Genomic DNA, 21,295 nt, shown 5'->3' on the forward strand with positions numbered 1-21,295 from the left:
AAATTGCACAATTATGCAGTGTACCTACAAATATAATCAAAACAAAGCATCCATCTGCAACTCTGAGAGAACTGGAGACATGTTACTGTAGTTTGAACCAACTTATAATCTATTTATCAATCATTTGTAGCAGAAGGTGAAATAGAGACAAAAATAACACACACACACAAAAAGAAATTAGATATGCACCAAAATATGGCCATACTAATGATATCAGCTGATCTCAGCCTCAAAAAGCAAATATCAGCATTGGTGCAATATTTTTCACTGGTATTTCTGTGAGGAATGCATCACTTAATAAAACTTTGAAGTATAGTGGGAGTTTTATGGTCTGACAGTGCTTAAATACCTGCACCTTCATTTGTACTATGACAAAAGTGAGAAAAATGCATATCTGTATGTGATCATTTCAGTGCACTGCCACTTAAAAATCACGGTAGAATTAGTAGATATTGGTCGGCTAACACATCATTACAATAACAACAAACCGCTTCCACTGTATTTGATAAGACCTTTGCAGAAACTTATGTTCCATTCAACCGGTCATGAAAACCTTTGCAACAGTGGCACCTAGAGGACGTGAGACATAATGGGACTCATTTCACAAACACTAAAACAGATTGAACAGAAACAGAAAGAGAACATACAAGAAACTGTGTGATAACGTTTCAGAAAGGACACATTAGTTAGTTAAACCTGTGACTAGTTCTTGTTCGTGTTGTTTTCATGTGTCATCGTGGCTTGATTGACAGATAGGCGAGTGTGGTGGAAGGCACACTGTCTGTCAGGTCACGACTGGGCTGTCACCACCACCATCGCCTCTGTGGCTGCAACACACAAAGCACAACACCACTTTTGTATAGTATAACTTCATTAGTTTAATGTACATGACTGTATGATGTTTATCTTGTCCTACAGTTTGAATGAGTAGAATGGACATTTGTTACATATGTGTGCAGCCGTATAAATATTATTAATCACTTTCTGTCAGACGTTGCTCAGTCAGGGGCAGATAGATTTAAGGGGAGCTGTAAGAAATGTGTAAGAGTGTATATGAGTCACAGTGGCCTCACCAACTCATTTAAATGTAGCTGTCTGAGAATAATATTGATCTTGAAGATGTCCATTCTACTGTCTCTAGCTCTACACAGACAGCTGTGTGTGTAGTTGTGCTGCTTTTAACTGATTACCTTCTTAACTGTACTATTACATCACTGAGCAGCTTTTTACAGTCCAGACAGACACCTTTGGCTCTGTGGATATAGACAGAAATACATCCGGTCAGAGCCAAATACAGTGTAGATTCTGTTTTCTTTTTTTTTCTCTAAGGGATAAAGTGAACAGCAGTAAAGTGGTTATCAGTTTAGCCACATTGTGTACTCAATATTTTTATTTTATTTGCCACAAGCTGGTTAAGTTTAATGAGGTGATCTGTTCTTTGCACCTCCCTTTCATAAAAGTCTGATTAAAATCTTTAGGATGTGACAGAGCTCCAACTGAAAGATCCTTTTTTAAAATACATTAATCCATGTCTGTCATTACTTCAGTTAAGTAATTATTGTTATTTGTTACATCTGTGATCAATAAATCAGTGTGTCTGCTGTTTACTGTGCTGCCATCTAGTGCCTGAAATACCAAAGGATTTGTAATGTCAAACTCTTCTATCTTCCTGGCAAAATAATGAAAATTTACTTTAAGCTTCCCTTTACAAGCGTGTAATGATCATGTCATTACACACTGCTATAAAAGGACATTTTAAGTGTGTATTAATCTATAGTAGCTGTCAACAATTATACCTTTACCTACCTATTATTACAGCTGTGTTTATCTATATTGTCATTCATTTTCTGTTTGTACACAAGCATAAACAGGGTTAAAGGTACATTATATAAATGTGGAATGCAGATCGAGACCATAATATGGAATTACATCTGCATTATTTTTAATTTCATAATTAAGTATTCCTTGTTTGGCATTACTGTACTGTGGTTAGATTTGAATGACCCACATTTCAGTCTCGCAGGCTTGTTTGAGCAAAGAAACATCAAAACTGGACAAATGCAAAAACGTGGGCTGATGAATGTCGGTTAACATTTCAAACTAATGTGGCCATTTCTGTTTGGCTACAAGTTATTTCCACTTATATATAAAGTCACAAAAAATTAGTAAAGTACTATACTGATTTCCCTGCTTTCGCTTTAACAAAAGACATGTAATATATATTATGTAGAATTAAAGGTAATGCTAAAATAGGCATGGGGTGTTCAAAAACTGCAACTTATATGTTCTTACTTTGTCCCTCCACCAGTAACACCGCCTCTTTGGCCTCTTGTGTTATATCCACTGCTCCCTCACTGACCAGCTCCTCGTCCAAAGCAGCAGTTGGCACCAGCTCCTCTCCAGCTGAAGGAGCGGAGTGGCAGGAGTGGCATTGCTTTGCCTCATGTGCTGGAGCCACTGATGTAGGTTCTGGTTCGGCGGCTGAAACAACTTCCAGACCTTCTCCAGTGGAGGCTGCTGCCAGCTGGGTCGTGTCCACAGCTGCTGCGGCTTCACTGTGTGCTGACACAATTTCAGCTGCCTCCTCTGCTGGAGCTTCATCCGCTCCCTCCACCACTGATGTCTCAGCAGCAGGTGCCATCTCATCTGGTGATGTGTCATTCACGGCAGCTTCAGCAGTGATGGTGGCCTCCTCAGCAGGTGTGGCATCCTCAGCTACTTCTTCAGGTGAGGCCTCTGTAGAAGAGACAGCTTCCTCAGGAGCAGCTTCAGGGACCGGAGCCTGATCCTCATCTTCAACTTCTCCCACCTCCTCCACTGTGGGGGCTGAAGCTGCAGCTTCCTCAGGAGGAGATGCAGCTGCTTCCTCTTCTTCTGCTGCAGCAGGAGCAGATGTCTCCTCTGTAATTACCTCCTCAGCAGATGGAGCCTCTGCAGCTTCTGCATCAGCCGCTTCCTCAGCAGCACCAGCCTCTGCAGATTTCAGCTCCTCCTCGCTCACTGCTACAGCTGCCTCTTCAGCTGCTTCCTTAGCTACCACCTCTGGGGTCGCTTCTAGGACTTCTGGTTCTACGATCTCCAGTGTAGAGTCCGAACCTTTTCCGTCTTCCTCTATTTGTCGGGCAGCTTTCACCAGACTGGTCTCACCGACAGAAGCTGCTGCGATCTCAACTGTAGAGCCAGCTAAGATCTTCACAGCTGTGAGCAGATCTGGGATAGACTCTGAAGTAGGGAGGGAGGACAGAAAGTAATGGCTGAGAAAGATATCTTATACAGAAACAACATTCAAATGGTCAGTATGCAATAAAATTGCAACTTGTGTATGATGGAGACTTTGCTGTGCTCCACTATGAATCTAATTCTAATTTCTAAATGAGCTTGAGGTAAAGAGAAGAACAGTACATTACTTTCTGTGTGATACACTGTACAGATTTGTATAAAGTCCACTTACCTTGACATGATGTCTATCAGAGGACGGTCTACACTCACCACAGGTTCAGGAAACGCTCTACAGGAGAATACCTGCACAGTTCATGCTCCTTCTACTTTAAAAAAAAGTGTCTTGAAACAAAAGTTGTCTTAGATATGGTGTATCTGGTGAGCACTCTTTACACATGGAATAACCCTGGATGGCCCTTTTTTTTTAAAATGGTGATCTCCACAGAGGATTTGCAGATTTTGCTCACTAGGTAGTAAACAATGTAATGGGAGTTAAAGGTGTCCTTTGCCACCCACAGCGTCCCATGATGTTTCCTGTCTGCCACCCCACCCTGGCAAATCACCAGGACACCCTAAAAATGAGCACTGTAATCTTGGATTAGTCTTAACCTGTCTGTGAGGCAGCTTTAAACTGCACCGGTCACAATGTCAACAAAGAGACATTTGCATGTGTGATTTAATGCTGAAATCTGAGATGAATGTTCCAGATAAAGAAAAAACACATGTTCAAGCTGCACACATTTGTAAGCACGAGGAGGTTTTAAAAATGAAGCTGAGTTTCCTTGTTGAGCAGAACCTGACACATCCATCTGACAGGTCTTTTCTGAGTGCTGCCTGCAGCTCTTTTCTTCCTGTCTCTGCCTGTTGTACAACATTAATATATTTACACAGATTAATATATGACTGACACTTAAGTGAGGGCTGGTAGATTTGTGTCTTTAGCCTAGATATTTTACCTCGTGTAAACTCTGCTCAATGAGACTCAATCAGAAATTATGAGCATAATTGTGCACAGGAGCATGAACATGGCACAGGGATCCTTCAGGAAAGGAAACATTTCTATAGAGAAGGGTGTTTCTATGTCTACAGTATAATTATTACAGTATTTACTGTGTCACATTATTCACATGCTCTGTTCAAAGCAACAAGCAAAAGCATCTAAGAGCACTGAATGTATGTCGGCCACAAATTAGGCCTGGACACATTAGATAAGACCAAACCTCACAAATCATAACTTCAATTACGAATACATTCACCACACAAGAATAAAAATGCAGCATCGAACCAAAGAAAGAGTAACCGTCTTTATTGAAACACTTCAAACTTCCTTGCCATCCTGTTATGTATTATTCTTTGAAAACTTAATCCGATTAATCATTATGACAACTTTCAATGCTCAGACAAAGAGGTGAATCAATTTTCTTTTCTGTAGTGTTCCCTGAAAGATTAGTTTCACAATTAAAGAAACAAGATGGAGCGGAAGTGTTTTTAAACGCTTAAAAAAAAAAAGAGGAAAAACTAAAGAAAAATGGCTTTCTGAGAAAAGGCTGGAGAAGATATTGTCATGATGTAGACACATGGGTGAGTTTTATTGGTGGGGGCAGGCTGGTGTAGATGTAGACAGATAACTAATAATGGTAATAATGAAAGTCAAAAGTATCTGAATGCATGGGACAAAATGACAAAGTAAAATTCTGAAGGAAAGCACAAAAAATGAAGGAAATCCCATTTTAACTCAGTCTCACTCTGAGAAAAAAAGATGTTAAAGGAGAACACCAGACAAGAGCTGCAGCCTGGAGACTGGTTTTTGGTCAGACTTCCCAGTGAGACAGAATTAAATCTTAATGAAGCAGACCGACTTCATGTTACATTTCCCTACTGTTTGCATAGTAATCCTAACCGAAGCAAAGATTCATGGGACATAGGACATGGAAATAAACCTTTGCTGAGCTGAGGAAGACCAAGTGCAAAGGATATAAAAGAAACAAGACCGATCAGTTTTCATTCACCATGTTGACATTTTCTGATAAGTAAAGGAACAAGATGCAGGACCGTGTCCTGTTTTTAAGGGCACTTCAAAAATGATTTTAGAGAGAACATTAGTTATTAAATCTGTTCAATCCCTTATATCACCTACTTCAATGCTCCTCTATTAACTGTACCACAGCCAAACCATCATTTGGATTAGCTCTGCTCTGCTGAACAGAATTCCTGTAGAAACTGAATTTTCCAAACTGAAGCCTAATCAGACAACCTAATGCCAAATGTTATGGCTTGGCTCTGAAGGTTGAGTTAAAGGGAAGAAAGGCACCTGAAAACTGGACTCATGAACCCGTGACTGGTGTTCACCCACCAACTGGAAGGGAAAACTAAATACTACCTTTAGAAAAATAAGGGTTCATGAGTCCTTTTTTTCCCGGGCCCGGAGAGGTGGGACACAGCACAAACTAACTAGCCTTGCCCTTTTTTTCTGGCCGAACTATTTGGAGCCTTATGCAGCCACCTCTGCAGCAGGGGCAGCCTCAGCTTCAGGGGCTGCAGGCACAGTCTCTGCCTCAGCGGGGGGGGTGGGAGGGATTTCATCTACTGCAGCCGTACCAGCGCTCTCTGCTGCGGGGGCCTCCGCTGGCGTCTCCACTGTGGCAGCGACTTCCACAGCGACAGGAGCAGCTTCAAGAACTGCCTCCACCACTGCAACTGGAGCAGCTTCTTCTGTGACCGTTGGCTCGGCCGAGGCCTCGGTGACGACCACCTCAGAGGCTTCTTCGGACACGGCCTCGACAACAGGTTCGGCAGAGGTCTCTGCCACAGCCTCTACAGAAGCGGGGGCAGACTCAACAGCAACAACCTCGGTGGTCTGCACTTCATCCTCCACTGGAGCGGGTTCAGCTGCTACAACTGCTGCCTCTGGTGCTGCCTCAGCTGAAGAAGCTGCGAATAAATGAGCCATGAACATTTATGATTGAATGCAACCTTCTTTGACCGACCTATCCATTACGTGTTATGTGAAAAATGAAAAAAAAAAACAGCTTTGATTTCTATGTCTGTTTTGGCTATCTGGAGGTGTATTTCAATTATTCCTGTGGATAACCGACAAAAAACTGTCTGACCATATTTGCAGCTACACTTATAGATGTGAGGGTAAATATTCCTTATGCATACAAAGTTCAATGGCACTGGGGAGAACAGTATTTGGGCCTAAATTAACTTTCCACAGAAAGGAGCGGACGTAATGAGCTCTATGTGACTAAGAGTTCAAACTGTTCTTTCAATCCCCTCCACTACTTCTGACGACCTCAGATAAACCAGGGAACTTCATGGTTCTGGAAATCCAAGGAAAAGGGCCAGATCTGAAACGAAGGCTCCCAGCTGCCTCCTGTAGTCCACCTGGGCGATAAAAATGTTTTTAAACCTTTAGGAAAAAGGGCACACGTGAACTATTTGAACTCAAACTCCCATCAAAAGATCACGTACTGTCAAAGGTCAAGAGCTTAGGTCTTAAAGGTCTAAAAGGTAAAGCAGCTGCTGTTAAAACTGTCAACATCATATGAGTAAGGAGGAGGATAATCCTTAATCCTGACATGTCATCAGAGGGACAAAAATATAACTGCTCACCTCGGTAAAGCTGTTGGTGACTGGCTGGTTGATCTCAATAGCTAAAAAAAATAGTTTTGGTTTATACAGATAGACAAGATCTTCAAAAGAAAAAACTGATGGAAAATTGTACTCACTATTTATTTGCATTAATAATAAAAAAAGTGCAGTCACACAGCACTCTATGAAATGACTGCAGAGTTACTACGCTGTGCACAAAAAGGAGCACTTTGGTGCTAAGGTTTAAATGACTGAGGCATCAAATCTGAGATGAAATCAGAGCCACAGTTTAGCTCCACAGGTTTTCATCATAATATCTCATCATCACATCGATCAATCTATAATCAATGATTATAAAAAATACATTTATTTATTCAATATTAAAATGTATCATGACTGAATATCTTCTTCGAAAATCAAACAAGTATGATGCTTTGAAAAGTGTGGATAGGAGTTTGAAGGAGCGACTGAAAATGTTGATAAGTGTCAGTTTGAATGGGCAGAAAATAGAAAGACATAAAGTCATGATCAGAAGAAAACCGTGGAATCAAAAAAGTGACACTCTGCATTAGTTATGTTTTCTCATAGAGAAGAAAACACACATAACACACACCGTGTGGCAACCTATAGAACTAATATCTAACATTTTCACTTGCTCTTACATGATCTTCCAACTAGTTCAAGCAACTGATTTAGAGCAATTATTTTAAAAATTATAAGATTATTAAAGTGAAATAGTAAAACACTGTTGACAGTTAAATGAGCTCGTCAGTCCCTCTGAGTGTCTTCCTCTTGCACAGCTGTTGAACACATGGCTCTGTGGCGCAATGGATAGCGCATTGGACTTCTAGTCAAGCACAAGAGGAGTGATTCAAAGGTTGTGGGTTCGAGTCCCACCAGAGTCGTGCTTTTGAAACGATGGTACAAAACATCCGTTGAACACTTATGCATTGACTAAGTCCATGTGTTCGATGAGAGGAATTTTTCCAGTTTCCACAGCAGGATCAACTGAGTTTTATCTCATCCTTATGGTGATTATAATCATATTAAGAAAAAATAAGTAAATAAATAAAAAATACTCAGACAAAGTCCGTATTGAAAAGGAAAAAGAAAACTTTACTTGCTTAAGCAGAAATGGAAAAGATTCTGATAATATCAGTCTGTAGTTCCTCATATATATTTGATGAAACACAGATATGTGACGTAATACCAGGCTAAAATAAGACACTACAGGGCAGCACATCTCTAAAGATGTGACGAACATTTCACCCTGATAGCAACAGTTGTGACCTCCGTCTTGTGTGTGTGCTCCAGCTTTTAATGCTGTCTTTATTACACTTAGCATCCATTTAGAAACATTATGATTGCTTTATTTAATCTCGTGTGGAAATGGTAGGTTAGTTGTCAGTTCCCACATCAGAACATCACAGTGACCGTTTTGACAAGCAGCCAAACAAATCCAACGACCCACCTCACTGTGCAGCTCAGGAACACTAAATTGCACCGTAATGACACTCACACAGAGATCCGTACTCAGATGAATGTGTCAGGAAGTATGATCATGATCACAATCGCTTTAATCACCATCACCGTGCACATCAAGATGTCTCTGTGACTTTGTTTCCTGGACATTTTTGCTTGATTACATAATATGATCACTGGCAAGTTTAAAGACCAAGTCAGTACAATCTCCATCGCCATAGGAAGAAGAGCTTTAAACTCTATTTGTGAGCAAAAACAACACTTCCAGGCTACATGTCCACAACTGAACTAGTGACTGTGGCTCCCTATCCCTTTTACAGGCTAGTTAGCTGCTCTGGGCGCAGAGCCATGATCTCTCCAGGCTCAAACTGGCTGAATAGACAAATAATTTGCAGACAGAAATCTAAACAGACAGGCAAGATAAAGCTATTGAGAGTGATCATTCTACCATGTTTGATATTGGGGTGGTGAAGCCAGAACCAGCTCAGAGAAAGAGCAACATCTTCTGCTTTCTCTTTTTCTATTTTGTCTTTCTCAGATGAAACAGCCGTAGAGGTTCATACTATATTAAGCAAAAAAACATGGCTGCGGATCACATGTCACATTATACCTGAAGCCAAATATAGCTGATTAAAACCTGGCTATCTGAACTCTGAGGTTATCAGATTCAAAAATATTATATTAAGAAAAAGAATTGTGTTATTATGTGATCTGGGAAAAAAAAACTGAGTCCCATTTTTTTCTGTATAGTACTATAAATCTTTCATGAAATTTCTCAACAAACAGAAGTCAGCTAGCTTTATCTAAAAGTAAATAAATAAATAAATAAAATGTTTATGTTTATGCTGACTTTTAGTACAACATTAGCATGTTAGCTTGCTGATGGAGAAATCTAGGAAGAACATTCATTTTAATCAGGTTGATCATCATTTACGATAGAGGAAGTAAACACCATGTGCATGTCCTGCTTGCACTGATTGATTAGAGCCGTGAAATTTGGTTTAAGCAGCATGTGAAGGGAGTGAGGTCATTGGACGTCCTTGTCTGGTGCCTCAACAGTCTGAAATTCTAATTAGGCATTTTGTGTTTTTATTCATTTTTGGGCTTTCTATGGCATCATTCAGAAACACATCCACACAGTTTGAGGTTTCTTGGACTGAAAGCTCATGCAGGCAGCATGGATTGCAAAAAAGTTATTTTTAGGGGCTTGAGTGTGTCTGAATGTGTGTACTTGTACTCATAAGGCCCAGTTTGAATACAGACCTTATGGAGTGATGATATTTTGGGAAAGTTGGGACATTTTTGCTGGTCCTCACTTTCTGACACACCTCCAAAGGGCTGTTTAAGGGTTAGGACTTGGTTTCAGGGTTCAGGTTAGAATCAGGTTTAGATTAGGGTTAGTGGTAGGGTCGCATTATATCAAGTACGTGTGTGTGTGTGTGTGTGTGTGTGTGCACACAACTGACCTTTTGCTGGGGACGCCATGTTGGCCATTCTGTCCTCATAGCGCTCGCTGTCACCATTGACTGTCTTGTAAGCCTGAGAGGAGGGGGGCAGACACACTCTTATTACATTCCATCACACACCAAATGATAACAGTGTAAAGTGGTGAGTGTGTTACAAAACGCCATGTAACACAGATATTTTTTGCTATCATGAACCAGCACAGCTTATACACTTGTGATTTGCCAAGAGCTTGACAATAAACAGGGAATGAGTCCGTCCAGACAATGGCTGCATGTGGCAGAGTTAGTCTGAAAGCACAAAGAACTTTCTATGTGCCTTTCAGTGTCTGAGCTGTGGTGATATCTGCTCCACACTGTGCAGTCTGTCCTGAGGCTGCAACTGGTTTAATCCGCACCAGAAATGTGTGGTTGTAGTTTGGAATCAGGCAGGTAAACTCGTCTGTCAGAAGTGGGACTTGTACTTGTGTTTTTATTCACAAATTTTAAATTATTGCGGTCGATTCTCGCCCTGAATTACAAATGTAAACCTACAGACAAATGAGCGTTAGAAATATAGATGAAGAAAGTAGTAGCAATAAAGTCAACAGAGACGCACTGTTTTTTGTGTATTTTTTTTTTTTTGTAAAATCCAAAATAGACCTGTGTAAAGTGTGTGTTTTTTTTTTTTTTCATTTGTCACAGTTTGTCTTTCATGCTAACACAAAGCTGAGGGCCTCTCACAAATTGTCCTTATCTGCATATGAATTTACTTTTGATGTTGCACTTGAAGACCTCTGTTAATAAAGAGGAAGCTGTCTTGCCTGGTGACGTTCTTATGAATGCTTGAGATCGGATGTTTTCCATCCTCTAATAACTGTTAAATAACTTTAATAACTGTTAAATAAATAAATAAAATACAATTTTCATTTTCCATTTTTAGGTGCATGATGTATCAACATTCTCAATTAATCTAATTTTAATAATGGCAGTAAATGCTTTAATTTACTTGCCTGGAAGAAGAAGAGGAGCAAGTGATGAAATATTCTGCAGGAAAATACTTCATGCACAAGTAAACACTCAGCCCTGATATTTATATCTGGGTCATATTTGGGTGGAATATCACTTTGGGAAACCACAGCAGAAGGACACAAGTGTTAAATATCTTACACTCACAGGTCACAGCTACAAATGTGAAAGTGGAATGAAGTTTTTGATGCTTACGTAGACGACGGCAGCAGTGAGGCCTCCTCCACACAGGAGAAAGTATGTCATGTTAGTGGAGCCGCCAGGAACCCCAACGGCCATGTGTCGCACTGGAGCTGCTGAGAGACACAGGAGGGGAGATTTTAACATATAAAATACAATCTTTCACTAGAATTTAATTATTTGAACCTTCAAATAATCCATGATTAAAAACATAACATTTGCTTTGTTTGAAATCAAAACTCAGAAAGAACCATAAAGAAAAACTATGATAAATTTGTTTCACTCCATCAGAAGCATAACTTAGCACAAAGACAGGGGCATTCTGTCAGTGTCAACATGTCTCCATCCCTTAATCCGGTTACACAATGAAGCTCTGGTCATTTGTAGCAGAGGAGATGGAAAGATTTAGCAGCAGCCAAGCTAAACACCAAAATGTCCCTTAAATTAAATCCCCCAGCAGCACACACAAACACTGAAACACTTCCTGCTTGAAAATCCAAGATTTGCATCAAAACAAACAGCTTCAAAATTATTTAGTGGACGTGAATTGATACGAACTAGTCCCTCAACACACGTGTCAGATCTGATAGGGGATCTGTCAAAGGCTTCTTAATAGGTTATTGTTGCTGTGGTGGACAGGGCAGTGTGGCGGGCTGCAGCTTGTACTTCCTGTAAAAAGATTTGCTGGTGTTTAGAGGATTGCCAGTGGTGCATGCAGAAGAGGCCATAAATAAATCCACCCTGCATCCCAAACACTGCCTCGGCCTAATCTCTTCCTACCTGGACTTCTCTTACACACACGCACACCAAAGAGTGTGTGTGTGCACATAAGCAGTTACAGAACATATGATATCTTTAGCATGATCTGCACACCCTGTGTGTCTGCACATGCATGTGGACTGAAGCTGTGAAAGAACATAATGCACAGCACAACCCAAAGCTTTTCAATATTCCCATGTTTCAAACGTGTACTCAGGAAAATCACAACTCACCCAGTGACCTTTATGATTAATCACCTGATGAATTCAAAATATTTTTAATCAGTCACAGATTTTTAGAAAATTTAAAGAGGTTTCATCATTTCAATTTTTTTAATGACTGAGCAATCCAGTCTGACCTGAATCAGCATTTAATGGTATTCATCTCATTCAAAACAAAACAAAAAGTAATAATAAAAAAAAAAAAAGCTAGTCTTGCATCAGGGACCAAAGATCACCCGATTAGCCCTGCAGCTGGTTAGCTTAGCTTAGCGTAAAGACTGAAATCTGGTGGAAACAGTTAGCCTGTCAAACAACCTATCAGCATCTCTAACAATAATTATTTAAAATGTCATAACTGTTTGTTTAATCTCCACAAAACCCATAGTTTAAAGACGACAGTTTGTGGTTTAGCAGTGGCCTAACAGTCTAACGTTGTCTTGGTCTGGATCCGTGACTGACGTCTTTGCTGTTTGCACAGCTGCTGGCTGTATTTTAAAGGCACATTTTTAATGCGGCGCCACTAAATTACAAGTGATATCCTCATAAAAGTGTGTGAGCAAAACAACAACAAACACTGTCCTGTCACGGATGCTGAGCCAATGTAGCAGTAAGCCTTCTGCCCCTCCTCCTCTAATACCCATGACACAGCAGCACCATGCATGGGACAAGGCCAAGTACAGGTTATTTATACAGGTAATCAGTTAATCCCTGCAGTGAGGTTCAAGCCTGCAAAACAGACACGCATGTCAGGCAACAACAAACAAAGATGGCTAATGTGGTAGCAGTGACACATGTGGACATGCATGTTGGGTGAACGTGACTTTTGACAGCTGCCATGTGCTCAGTGAGACAGAGGACTGGTGTGGCCTTGCTGCATATAGGTGCTGCCTACAGGTTATAATGTGTTGTGTGTCTGTGTGTTGTTCAGTCACAGGGCAGTCTACAGCATCCACCTCTGCTTTCTTTCCTATACCAACTACACAGGCTGCAAAGACACGTGCAGTTTCTTTGGTCTACCTACCTACCTTCCTACCTACCTACCTACCTTCCTACCTACCTTCCTACCTACCTACCTACCTTCCTACCTACCTACCTTCCTACCTACCTTCCTATCTATCTATCTATCTATCTATCTATCTATCTATTTATCTATTTATTTATTTATTCAGAAATGCACTAAAGCTTCCGTCATGGACCCTGTAGTTTTGCAGTTTATATTCAGGTTTTGCAGCATCAGTGAGGACTTTGCCCCAAGTTTTTAAAACAGGAAATTAAAGCCGCAGTTCGCCCTCAGGCTGAATTCCACATGCTCAGATTCCAAGTAAAGGATGATCAGGGCAGGAACGCGTGAAAAGAGAAAGAGTCCTGAAAATACAAGCGCTCGAGTCTCAAATCTCTCTCTGCTTTCATGGAAACTATTGATCAGATACTGAGTCTAACAGCTGCATCAGATATTGTTGACAACAATAGCCGGTCTATTCAGTTCAACTGTATGTTGTTCTATGTTTAAATCAACATGCACATACAACGTCATTATTTCGGAATGTTTGGTTTTTACCAAGTTACTTGTTTACAATGCTTGTGTGAACTGCGATTTAATTGATCAAGTTTATTTGCACTTGTTTGTGACTTAATTGTGTTTAATTTTTATAGTTTCTTCTCATTTGACTCAGCTGTATTGTTCCTGGAATTTTAATTCCTGACCAGTCTTGCTGAATTCAAAGGTAGAGATTTTATTTTTCACCATGTTGCTGGTGAATAATCATTCACTGTTTCAATAAAAAAAAAAAACAATTCAGTAAATTCATATTTATGTACATTTTACAGAGTTAGGAAACCATTGTTTAAGTCACACTTGATGTTATACATAAAAGAATGAGTCTCTTCCACACAGTGAGGCATACAGCTTATTAATGATCAGGTTGATACTCGGTATCTGCTGATACTCATAGCCCAGCTATCATTAAAGATCAGTATTGGGATTGAAAAAGTCAGATAACTGCATCCCAAACTCCCCAAAGTGAGATTTAAAGTTCAAATCAACTTTTGCTTTGATTCACATGCAATCCGTGTAAAGAGTTATTGGTTGTATACTACAGATATTATGTCATAATGGCACTTTTCATATGGTTCTCACACTCAGGAAGAGTGAATCTTGTGTAGAGAATAGGTGTTCTCCATGTGGTCCTGCTCATAAAACAACTGCTGGGACAACGTGTTACTCTGACAAGGAATGCTATGAAAATGACTATTTCTTTACAAATACTGGACCGCATGATTGATACTTGACTATTTGCCTTGAAATGTAAGTGTCCTTCATGCAGCGTGTTTATAAAGGCTTAAAATCAAACAGACTTTGGGTGGTTTGTGATGCGCTCTTTCATAACCAGTGTGCAGAACTGTGTGTTCCAGCCGCGGGACACACCTCCCTGTGTCTGACTGACTGCTGCTCTGCTGCAGCCCCACGGAAAAACCCACACAAATGTGTGTGTTTATGCGAATTTCACACACTTCAACATGAAAAATAAAATTCAACAAGACTGGGATGAATCACTGCTGCACAACTCATCCCTTTTTTCCTTTAAAAAAAAAAACACTTTAAAGACTTTTGTTCAGTAATATATAGTCAACAGGAAAGCGTTTCATTAAGTCCATTAGTTTGAATCCAACTCCTAAAACGCACGAGGCAGCAGTGGTTTAATTACGCCAATTAACTTCTCACCCAATCACGGCATAACTGAAGAAAAGTGTCTGATAATAACCGGACTCACCATTTCTGAACGGGGGTTTGAAAGCCCCCCGTGCCAGCGGCCCGACCCTCTGCCATGCCCGTCTGCAGAACATCCTTGCTCGGTTATCTGCGGCAGGTTAATGAGCGTGTGTACGTCCGTGTGTTTCCCGCAGGTCTTGGAGATGAATGAGGAGACGCTCTCTCAGCTACTGTCCAATGCTCTTTGCAAAGAGGACACCCCCCTCTCTCCAGACAGGATCAGGTCAAAACGACACCTACAGGCGACAAGGCACAATAACAGCACCGATTAAATTAAGATACTGTTCTATGGAAATCTCAGGCTACTTTATTTACTGTGGGTTATTTAAGCAGAAGTTGTCTGACTGTATATTCATGTATTTATAATGTGCTGTATAATCCACTAATCATTCATGGAACTCAGTCTGCAGAATGGGATGAAATTGTGTTGACTCTGCTGTGACTGTGAAGAGGATCAGACATCCCTCATGCTGGTTCCAAGTGGATTACCGTCCCATTTGGATGCATGGAAAGAGACAATGAGGTGTGATTGCATAATGCACACTGTCCCCAGAGTGCTGTCGTGGGCCTGCATTGTGTATGACTCTGACCGACAGAGCTAAAACCAAGACTAGGTGGAAAGCAAATCCAGGACCAGTTACCATGGAGGGCCTCTGTTGCCCTCCTGTGGTTAAACAGGCATCGGGACACTAACAAGACATGCAGCAACATGATGATGGTAAATGTTCAAATGTAGTGTAAGAGCAGCACAAGTTGAAAGGATTCATGAAGTCATCAGTCTCACTCAGCAATGTCAGTTGAAGAGCAATGAAATTTGCTAACATTAGCCACCATAGGTTACAGGAGGGAGCTGAACTGAGCTAAATTTAATTTACTGCCCATGATTTCAGCTTTCAGTTTGTAAGAGGAAGGATGTGTCATTTCTTCCTTCAGAAGTAACATCCTCGTTTTAGTATGTCTGGCTAAAGTCTAAACAGCTGATGTTGACTTATTCTGACTTTTAGTCTCTACTGTCGGTGAAGCTATAAGCAAAATTGAATCCTACGTTTCCCACAATGCAACTAAAATATGTCTTTTCATTTTCCTGGCTGGTAAATTCCCATGTCTTTCAAACTGTGGACTCCCAGTTTGGTACTCTGTAAAGGCTTTCTGCTCAAACATAAAGACATAAAGCTCCTGCACAACAACAAACCACACAACTCGATCTGGAAATCTCGTCCATTACACAATGAAACTATTGTCAAATATCCAAACATAAACTTCAATAACTCTGGAGATGCTAATTCAAAGTTTTTCATTTGTTTAGTAAATTTTATTTAATTTAAAAGTTTTGTTACAGCAGATTGAAGAAATACAAAAAAAAAACCAAAAAAAAAAAACAGTCTCTCCTCCTCCACTTGTCGTCTCTCCGAGCGCAGAGAAAGACATCTGCCACCGGGCCGGTGAATGTTGCACCAATGTGACACTCGCATGTGCACTCTCACACATGCTCAGCCGCACATATCTCTGGCATGTTGTGCAGGCCGCTGAGCAGAAGAGGTTCTCCCTCATCATGTGACGACCTCTGAATCATCGTTTAGACAGAGAATTGCGACACACGTGATGCACTTTCCAACGCCCACGTCGCTCATGCACAAGGTCGGTGCATGACTGCTGTGATGTTCTGTACAGCTGAACCTTAAAAACGCTGCATTTAAGTTCCTTGTGTACACAGCAACATGAAGAGCCTAAAAACCAAACAAAACCTGAACGCCTCATGTTCAGTGAGGAAACCCAGTCAGGTGGTTCGTGGTGCACTGATACCTGTTGTAGCAAATAGCATCATTACACTACAACAACTAAAGCTTGAGAGAGATCTGACTCCAGATACAAGCACAGCCACAGTGAGACCACACACGCTGAGAGTAAACACCGTCACTGAACTGAGAGGTCATCTGGATCACAGCCTCCACCAAACAGTGTTTACATTCACAGTTTTTTATTTCGTAACTATTGTAAACAATAAGATCACAAATATACACAAAAATTTCCAAGTAGAACATCTCACATTTTTATGAATATTAAAGGCCTGTTGGGGTCTGTTAAAGTTGTTGCGTTTGGTCAAAAATGAACACACACACACACACACACACACACACACACACACACACACACACACACACACACACACACACCAAGAAGTAAAAAGTCACATTCTTCCATCTGAAAAGGCCCACAGTCTCATCTCTCCCCGTCTCTCTCTCAGCAGCAGGTCCACAGCTCTTTCTCTGGTCTTTTCTTGCTCAGGACTTTGAAGGAGCCGCTGTAGGTCAGAGCGTTTGCGGCTGAAGGTTTCTTCTGTCGCTTCAGTTTGGCACCAACGGCGATGACGATGTCCTCCACCTTATCCTGCTGATATGAAACCTCCCTGCCACCTCGCTGTGCGTTCGCACGTTTGACTGGCGGGTTCTTGGCGGACGTCTCAAAAAACATCATGCCGTGGGCCTTGGCGAAGCTCGTCGCCCGCTCCTGGCTCACCTGGCCTTCAGTCCTGCTGGGGTCACGGAGGTCACTCTTATTACCCACCAGGAACCTGTGAGGAGAATAGGAAGACGACATTAGAGTGTTTCATAAACTAAATAACATGATCACAGCAAGATAAAACATTTGAAAGTATTAAATCAAATTGTGTCTCCTGTCTTTAATGATTAGCAGATCACACAGACAGCTGATGCAGTCACCTGGGGATTTCCTGTCCAATGGCGTTCTGCCTGCACTCTTCTATCCACGCACTCAGGCCGCTGAAGCTGGCAGGGCAGGTGACGTCGTAAATGAAGAGCACGGCGTGGACGTTGCGGTAGTAGTGCTGCACCATGGACTTACGAAAGCGCTCCTGTCCTGCCGTGTCCCACAGCTGGAGCTGATGTTGAGGAGGGGAAATGAAAGAAGAAGACATTAAGATGAAGGTTGTTCTCACTGAGCGGCACCAAGGAGGAGGTGGTAGAGACACAAATACAAGAAAGAGGAAATGAATGAGAAGGCACAGAGGGGAAAAGAGGTCATGTGATGAAATACCCCAAACTAGACACACACACACACACAATAACATGCACAGAGACATACGATGAGTCATCACGGAGAGGGAACAAAGAAAAGGGATAAACAAGTTGATGTGATCGTTAGAAAGTCAGATCTCTCTGCGAGGCTTTGTCGTTTCTGTGAGTAACACAAACCAATAACTAAACGTCAGATCAAAACAATGATACACAACTGAAACACTGAGCACATAAGAACGAAATCTATGATGACAAATCCATGTTCCACATCCAATCTCGTGTTTGGACTCGACCTTCTTTAGACTAGAGAAGCTTTGACTTTAGACTTGAAATCAGAAGCGGTCAAATCTCAGTTTTTGACCTGGTAAACACAGAAGCTTTCACACAGCAGTTCACACAGAACAGGGGTCCTGCGTAGCCCACATAGCTCACAGATTTGATCCTGATCATTGGGTCAAGGAGTGTTTGCTCTCAGCTTTGTATAAAACACTGTACACGTGCTGTAAAGAACAGACCTGGAAGATCTGCAAATGACTTTGAATTTGCTTATGAGGACTTGTGACTTGATTTGTGCTTTCCCACAGAGTCCTGAGACGTGTTTTAACTGACTCAAGCCTCGACTTGACTGGCTTGGACCTGGACCGGACACTTCTCTTGACTGACCCAAGCCTGGACACAAGACGTATCTTGATTGACCCGAGACTTGTCCTGATTGACTTGAGACCTGATTTGGACTTGGTCTAGAAGTCTTACAAAAACCCCCTGCAACATTGTCACTGTCCAAATAAAAGTAAACAAAATTTTTGAACATGTTTTCAACATCCATTTACATGACAGGATTACTTCCATGATACACTCACTCTGTACCAAAGACACATAAGACTGGTGTCCTTGTTAATTCCCTTGTTAATTTAATGTTCTGGAAACCAAGCTTGAAACCTCGTCGACCCTGAAGTTATAATCTGTAGTCACAACTGACAGACACTTCCTCTGCCATGTGATCATTTCAAAACACTCAGGAAACAGCACAAACCAACTTACACCCACGGATTTAACACGAAACCATAGAACAGACCTTTGTCCTTTGTTGTGTTTAAATGATGCTCAAATGAAACTTAGCACACAGCTACAAGGTCAGTTAAAAATCAGGGATGAATCAGATGTATTTATGAGAGTGCTGATGTTGAGTGAGAGCTAACATGCCACTAAACTCAAGCGTGTAAAGCTCACCGTGATTTACAGGCTGATTTTCTGCCATGCAGAGAATTCTCAGTCATTCGCTTTGAGACACATGACTGTGTTATTTCAGGGGAGACTCGCTGCGGCGTGGGACATTATTAAAGGAGAATCTAAGAGTGTTAAGAGCTAACAGAGGAGATGAAATGCAGAATAAAACAAGATAAAGTCACTGTTTAAGAAACCACTCTTTAAAAACCTATAGGACTCTAATGGGAATGTTGTGGTCTCTTTCACACACGTTGTTCCTGGTGGTTTAGAGGTTTGTATTTGGTTTGTGCAGACTGGTTCCTTAGTTAAAATTAACCTGCTGAGGTTCACCGAGATTATTGTTAAAAGTACCAACATAAAACCTAAAAGCTGCTGGTTTTTATCAGCAGTTAGTCTTACCAATTACCTTAATTTTTTCTCCATCAATATCCAGCAGCCTCTCACGGAAGTCCACCCCAATGGTGGCCTCCACTCTGCTGGGGAACTGTCCGGCGCAGAGCCGGTGTGTGAGGCAGGTCTTCCCCACCCCGGAGTCTCCAATCACCAGCACTTTAAAGGTCCTGCAGCGGGTCCGCAGTGAGGACACGCTGCCCAGGGAGCTGGAAAACTCAAGAGATGACTCCATTGTACAAGCTGTTCACAGTAAAACCTGTTGAAGACAAAGTGCAGAAACGCGGTCACTGCGGGACTTTGGGAAAAAACACGCTTTCTGTTGGAGGCGCAGTGCAGCTCCTCCCTGCAAACTCTCCACAGCGTTGACTAGTGTGAATGAGAGGAGGAGAGACGAGCCTCTGGCCTTTCTCCCTCTGCGTTTGTTATGGCAGCATGGTGGTGGCTGGAGTCTGAGGGTGGAGATATCAAATGACGAGCAGGCATCGGCACATGACCGCAGCTTCTACACAGATATACACGATGCGTTAATCTGAAAATATTATTTCTGATGAACGTGTTTTCACTTTTAGTTTCGCATGTGGAGCCTGTGTAAGCTGCACATCTGATCTTTGTTTTATGTAGTTCTTCCTGTTAGTGGCTGTTGTTAGACACAGAAACACCTTTTTCATCAGAGACCAGGGGCTTCTCACCTACTGCTGATTTAACCCTTGTGTGGTGTTCGTGTGTCTGGTGGACCCGCTGCATTTTTGGGTTTTAAATTTAACACAAACACTTCTATGTTAAAATACTCAACAGATGTTTACTTCATCCCTAATTTCAAGCCGTTCGTTTCATTTTACTTTTGATATAAAATGAAAATGGGTCCCACAGACCCGAACACCACACAAGGGTTAATGTTTCCAAAGATGGTAACACATCATCTCTTTGGATCAACTCTGTCACGGACTCGGGGTCTTCCTTCACCCTCTCTGTGCTGCCAGAGGACCAGCATGGTGCTGCCCCCTGCTGGTAGCTTTACTCTACAGTACCTGTGGATCCTGCTCTCCTATGATGCCTGTTAGAGGCAGAAGATGACTTTGAGATAAAAAAGAGCAAAATATTAAAGGAATTTTTTTTTCTTTTTCAGGCCATGGATGTACTGGGAAAAGTGACAAAAAAATATATAATAATAATACTTGGAATAAAATACTAAAAATCAGCTTAGGTTGATCAGCTTAGCTTAGTTCCACTTAGTTGACTCAGGTCTACAAAACCTTTTTCTGATCTAATAAACAATGTATTGTAAACACAGTGGCTACATCTGAGGAGCCTCAGCCTAAATAAGTCTGAACTGATTGATGCCAACTCTGCCTTTCTGACCCTGGAACAGTGACGGACTGAACACACCAGCAGCTCAGTGACGGTAACAGTGGCAAAACATACACAAAGGAGTGATCTTTTTTTTTTCCATTTGGTTTTAATACAAAATTCCAGAGATATCATACATCACCATCTCAGATTTTATCTTTCACATTAGATCCCAAATTAGAGGAAAAGGGGAAGAGAAGATATTATTGGGGGGAAAAAAAGGGAGAACAGAAAAAGTAAAATAAATTCCAGATGCTCACGTTTTACTCGCCTTGTAACATTTTCACTTCTGTCACAGCCGGGCCGCGGGCTTCGATGCTGAACTCTGACCTTTAGAGGAGCCGTCATAGCAGAGAGGAGCCCTCTGAAGCTAGATGTACTGGAGGCTCGTTTCCACTTCGACTGTCAGAGTTACTGTGCTCGTGCAGATAAAACCATTTCTATCAGTGAGAACAGCAGCAACACAAGTGACTCTGCCAGGAGGCTCAGTGCAACCACTTCAACCAGACCTAGAAAAGACCATCATCAATAATAAGAGCTTCATTGATCCCTTAAGGACAGGAAGGTGTCTATGGTATTGCTTAGATCTATCCAACT

General features: G+C 41.4%; 3 protein-coding genes and 1 non-coding gene across 6 annotated transcripts; 1 reads left to right on the forward strand and 3 right to left on the reverse strand.

Moving 5' to 3' along the window:
* Window positions 1–33: 33 nt before the first annotated feature.
* Window positions 34–3,459, reverse strand: LOC121180323 (fibrous sheath CABYR-binding protein-like). Its single transcript, XM_041035641.1, has 4 exons — window positions 3,452–3,459; window positions 2,293–3,254; window positions 1,191–1,253; window positions 34–827 (listed from the first exon to the last, which is right to left on the reverse strand). The coding sequence occupies exons 1-3, from the start codon at window positions 3,457–3,459 to the stop codon at window positions 1,207–1,209; spliced, it is 1,017 nt and encodes a 338-aa protein (XP_040891575.1). The 3' UTR covers window positions 34–827; window positions 1,191–1,206.
* Window positions 3,460–3,955: 496 nt separating this feature from the next.
* Window positions 3,956–14,863, reverse strand: LOC121180119 (protein MGARP-like). Of its 2 annotated transcripts, none has more exons than XM_041035271.1 (4): window positions 14,698–14,863; window positions 10,962–11,059; window positions 9,762–9,834; window positions 3,956–6,150 (listed from the first exon to the last, which is right to left on the reverse strand). In XM_041035271.1, exons 1-4 carry the CDS (start codon window positions 14,768–14,770, stop codon window positions 5,711–5,713), a joined length of 684 nt encoding a protein of 227 aa, XP_040891205.1. In that variant the 5' UTR covers window positions 14,771–14,863; the 3' UTR covers window positions 3,956–5,710. The 2 variants fall into 2 exon arrangements, with proteins under 2 accessions (XP_040891205.1, XP_040891204.1); XM_041035270.1 differs by having other exon boundaries at window positions 10,962–11,062.
* On the forward strand, window positions 7,627–7,718 carry trnar-ucu. Its single transcript is given in 2 exon segments — window positions 7,627–7,663; window positions 7,683–7,718. It is a non-coding gene; the product is annotated as a tRNA-Arg (tRNA).
* Window positions 14,864–16,085: 1,222 nt separating the features above from the next.
* Window positions 16,086–19,775, reverse strand: LOC121180757 (ras-related protein Rab-33B-like). Of its 2 annotated transcripts, XR_005893961.1 has the most exons (4): window positions 19,365–19,775; window positions 17,417–17,595; window positions 16,871–17,268; window positions 16,086–16,840 (listed from the first exon to the last, which is right to left on the reverse strand). XR_005893961.1 is itself a non-coding variant. In XM_041036396.1 (3 exons), the coding sequence occupies exons 1-3, from the start codon at window positions 19,581–19,583 to the stop codon at window positions 16,938–16,940; spliced, it is 729 nt and encodes a 242-aa protein (XP_040892330.1). In that variant the 5' UTR covers window positions 19,584–19,775; the 3' UTR covers window positions 16,086–16,937. The 2 variants fall into 2 exon arrangements, 1 of the variants encoding a protein (XP_040892330.1); XM_041036396.1 differs by having other exon boundaries at window positions 16,086–17,268.
* Between the last annotated feature and the right edge of the window lie 1,520 nt (window positions 19,776–21,295).

The sequence above is a fragment of the Toxotes jaculatrix genome, chromosome 4 (genome assembly GCF_017976425.1).
Source record: "Toxotes jaculatrix isolate fToxJac2 chromosome 4, fToxJac2.pri, whole genome shotgun sequence".
Taxonomy (NCBI): Eukaryota; Metazoa; Chordata; class Actinopteri; family Toxotidae; genus Toxotes; species Toxotes jaculatrix.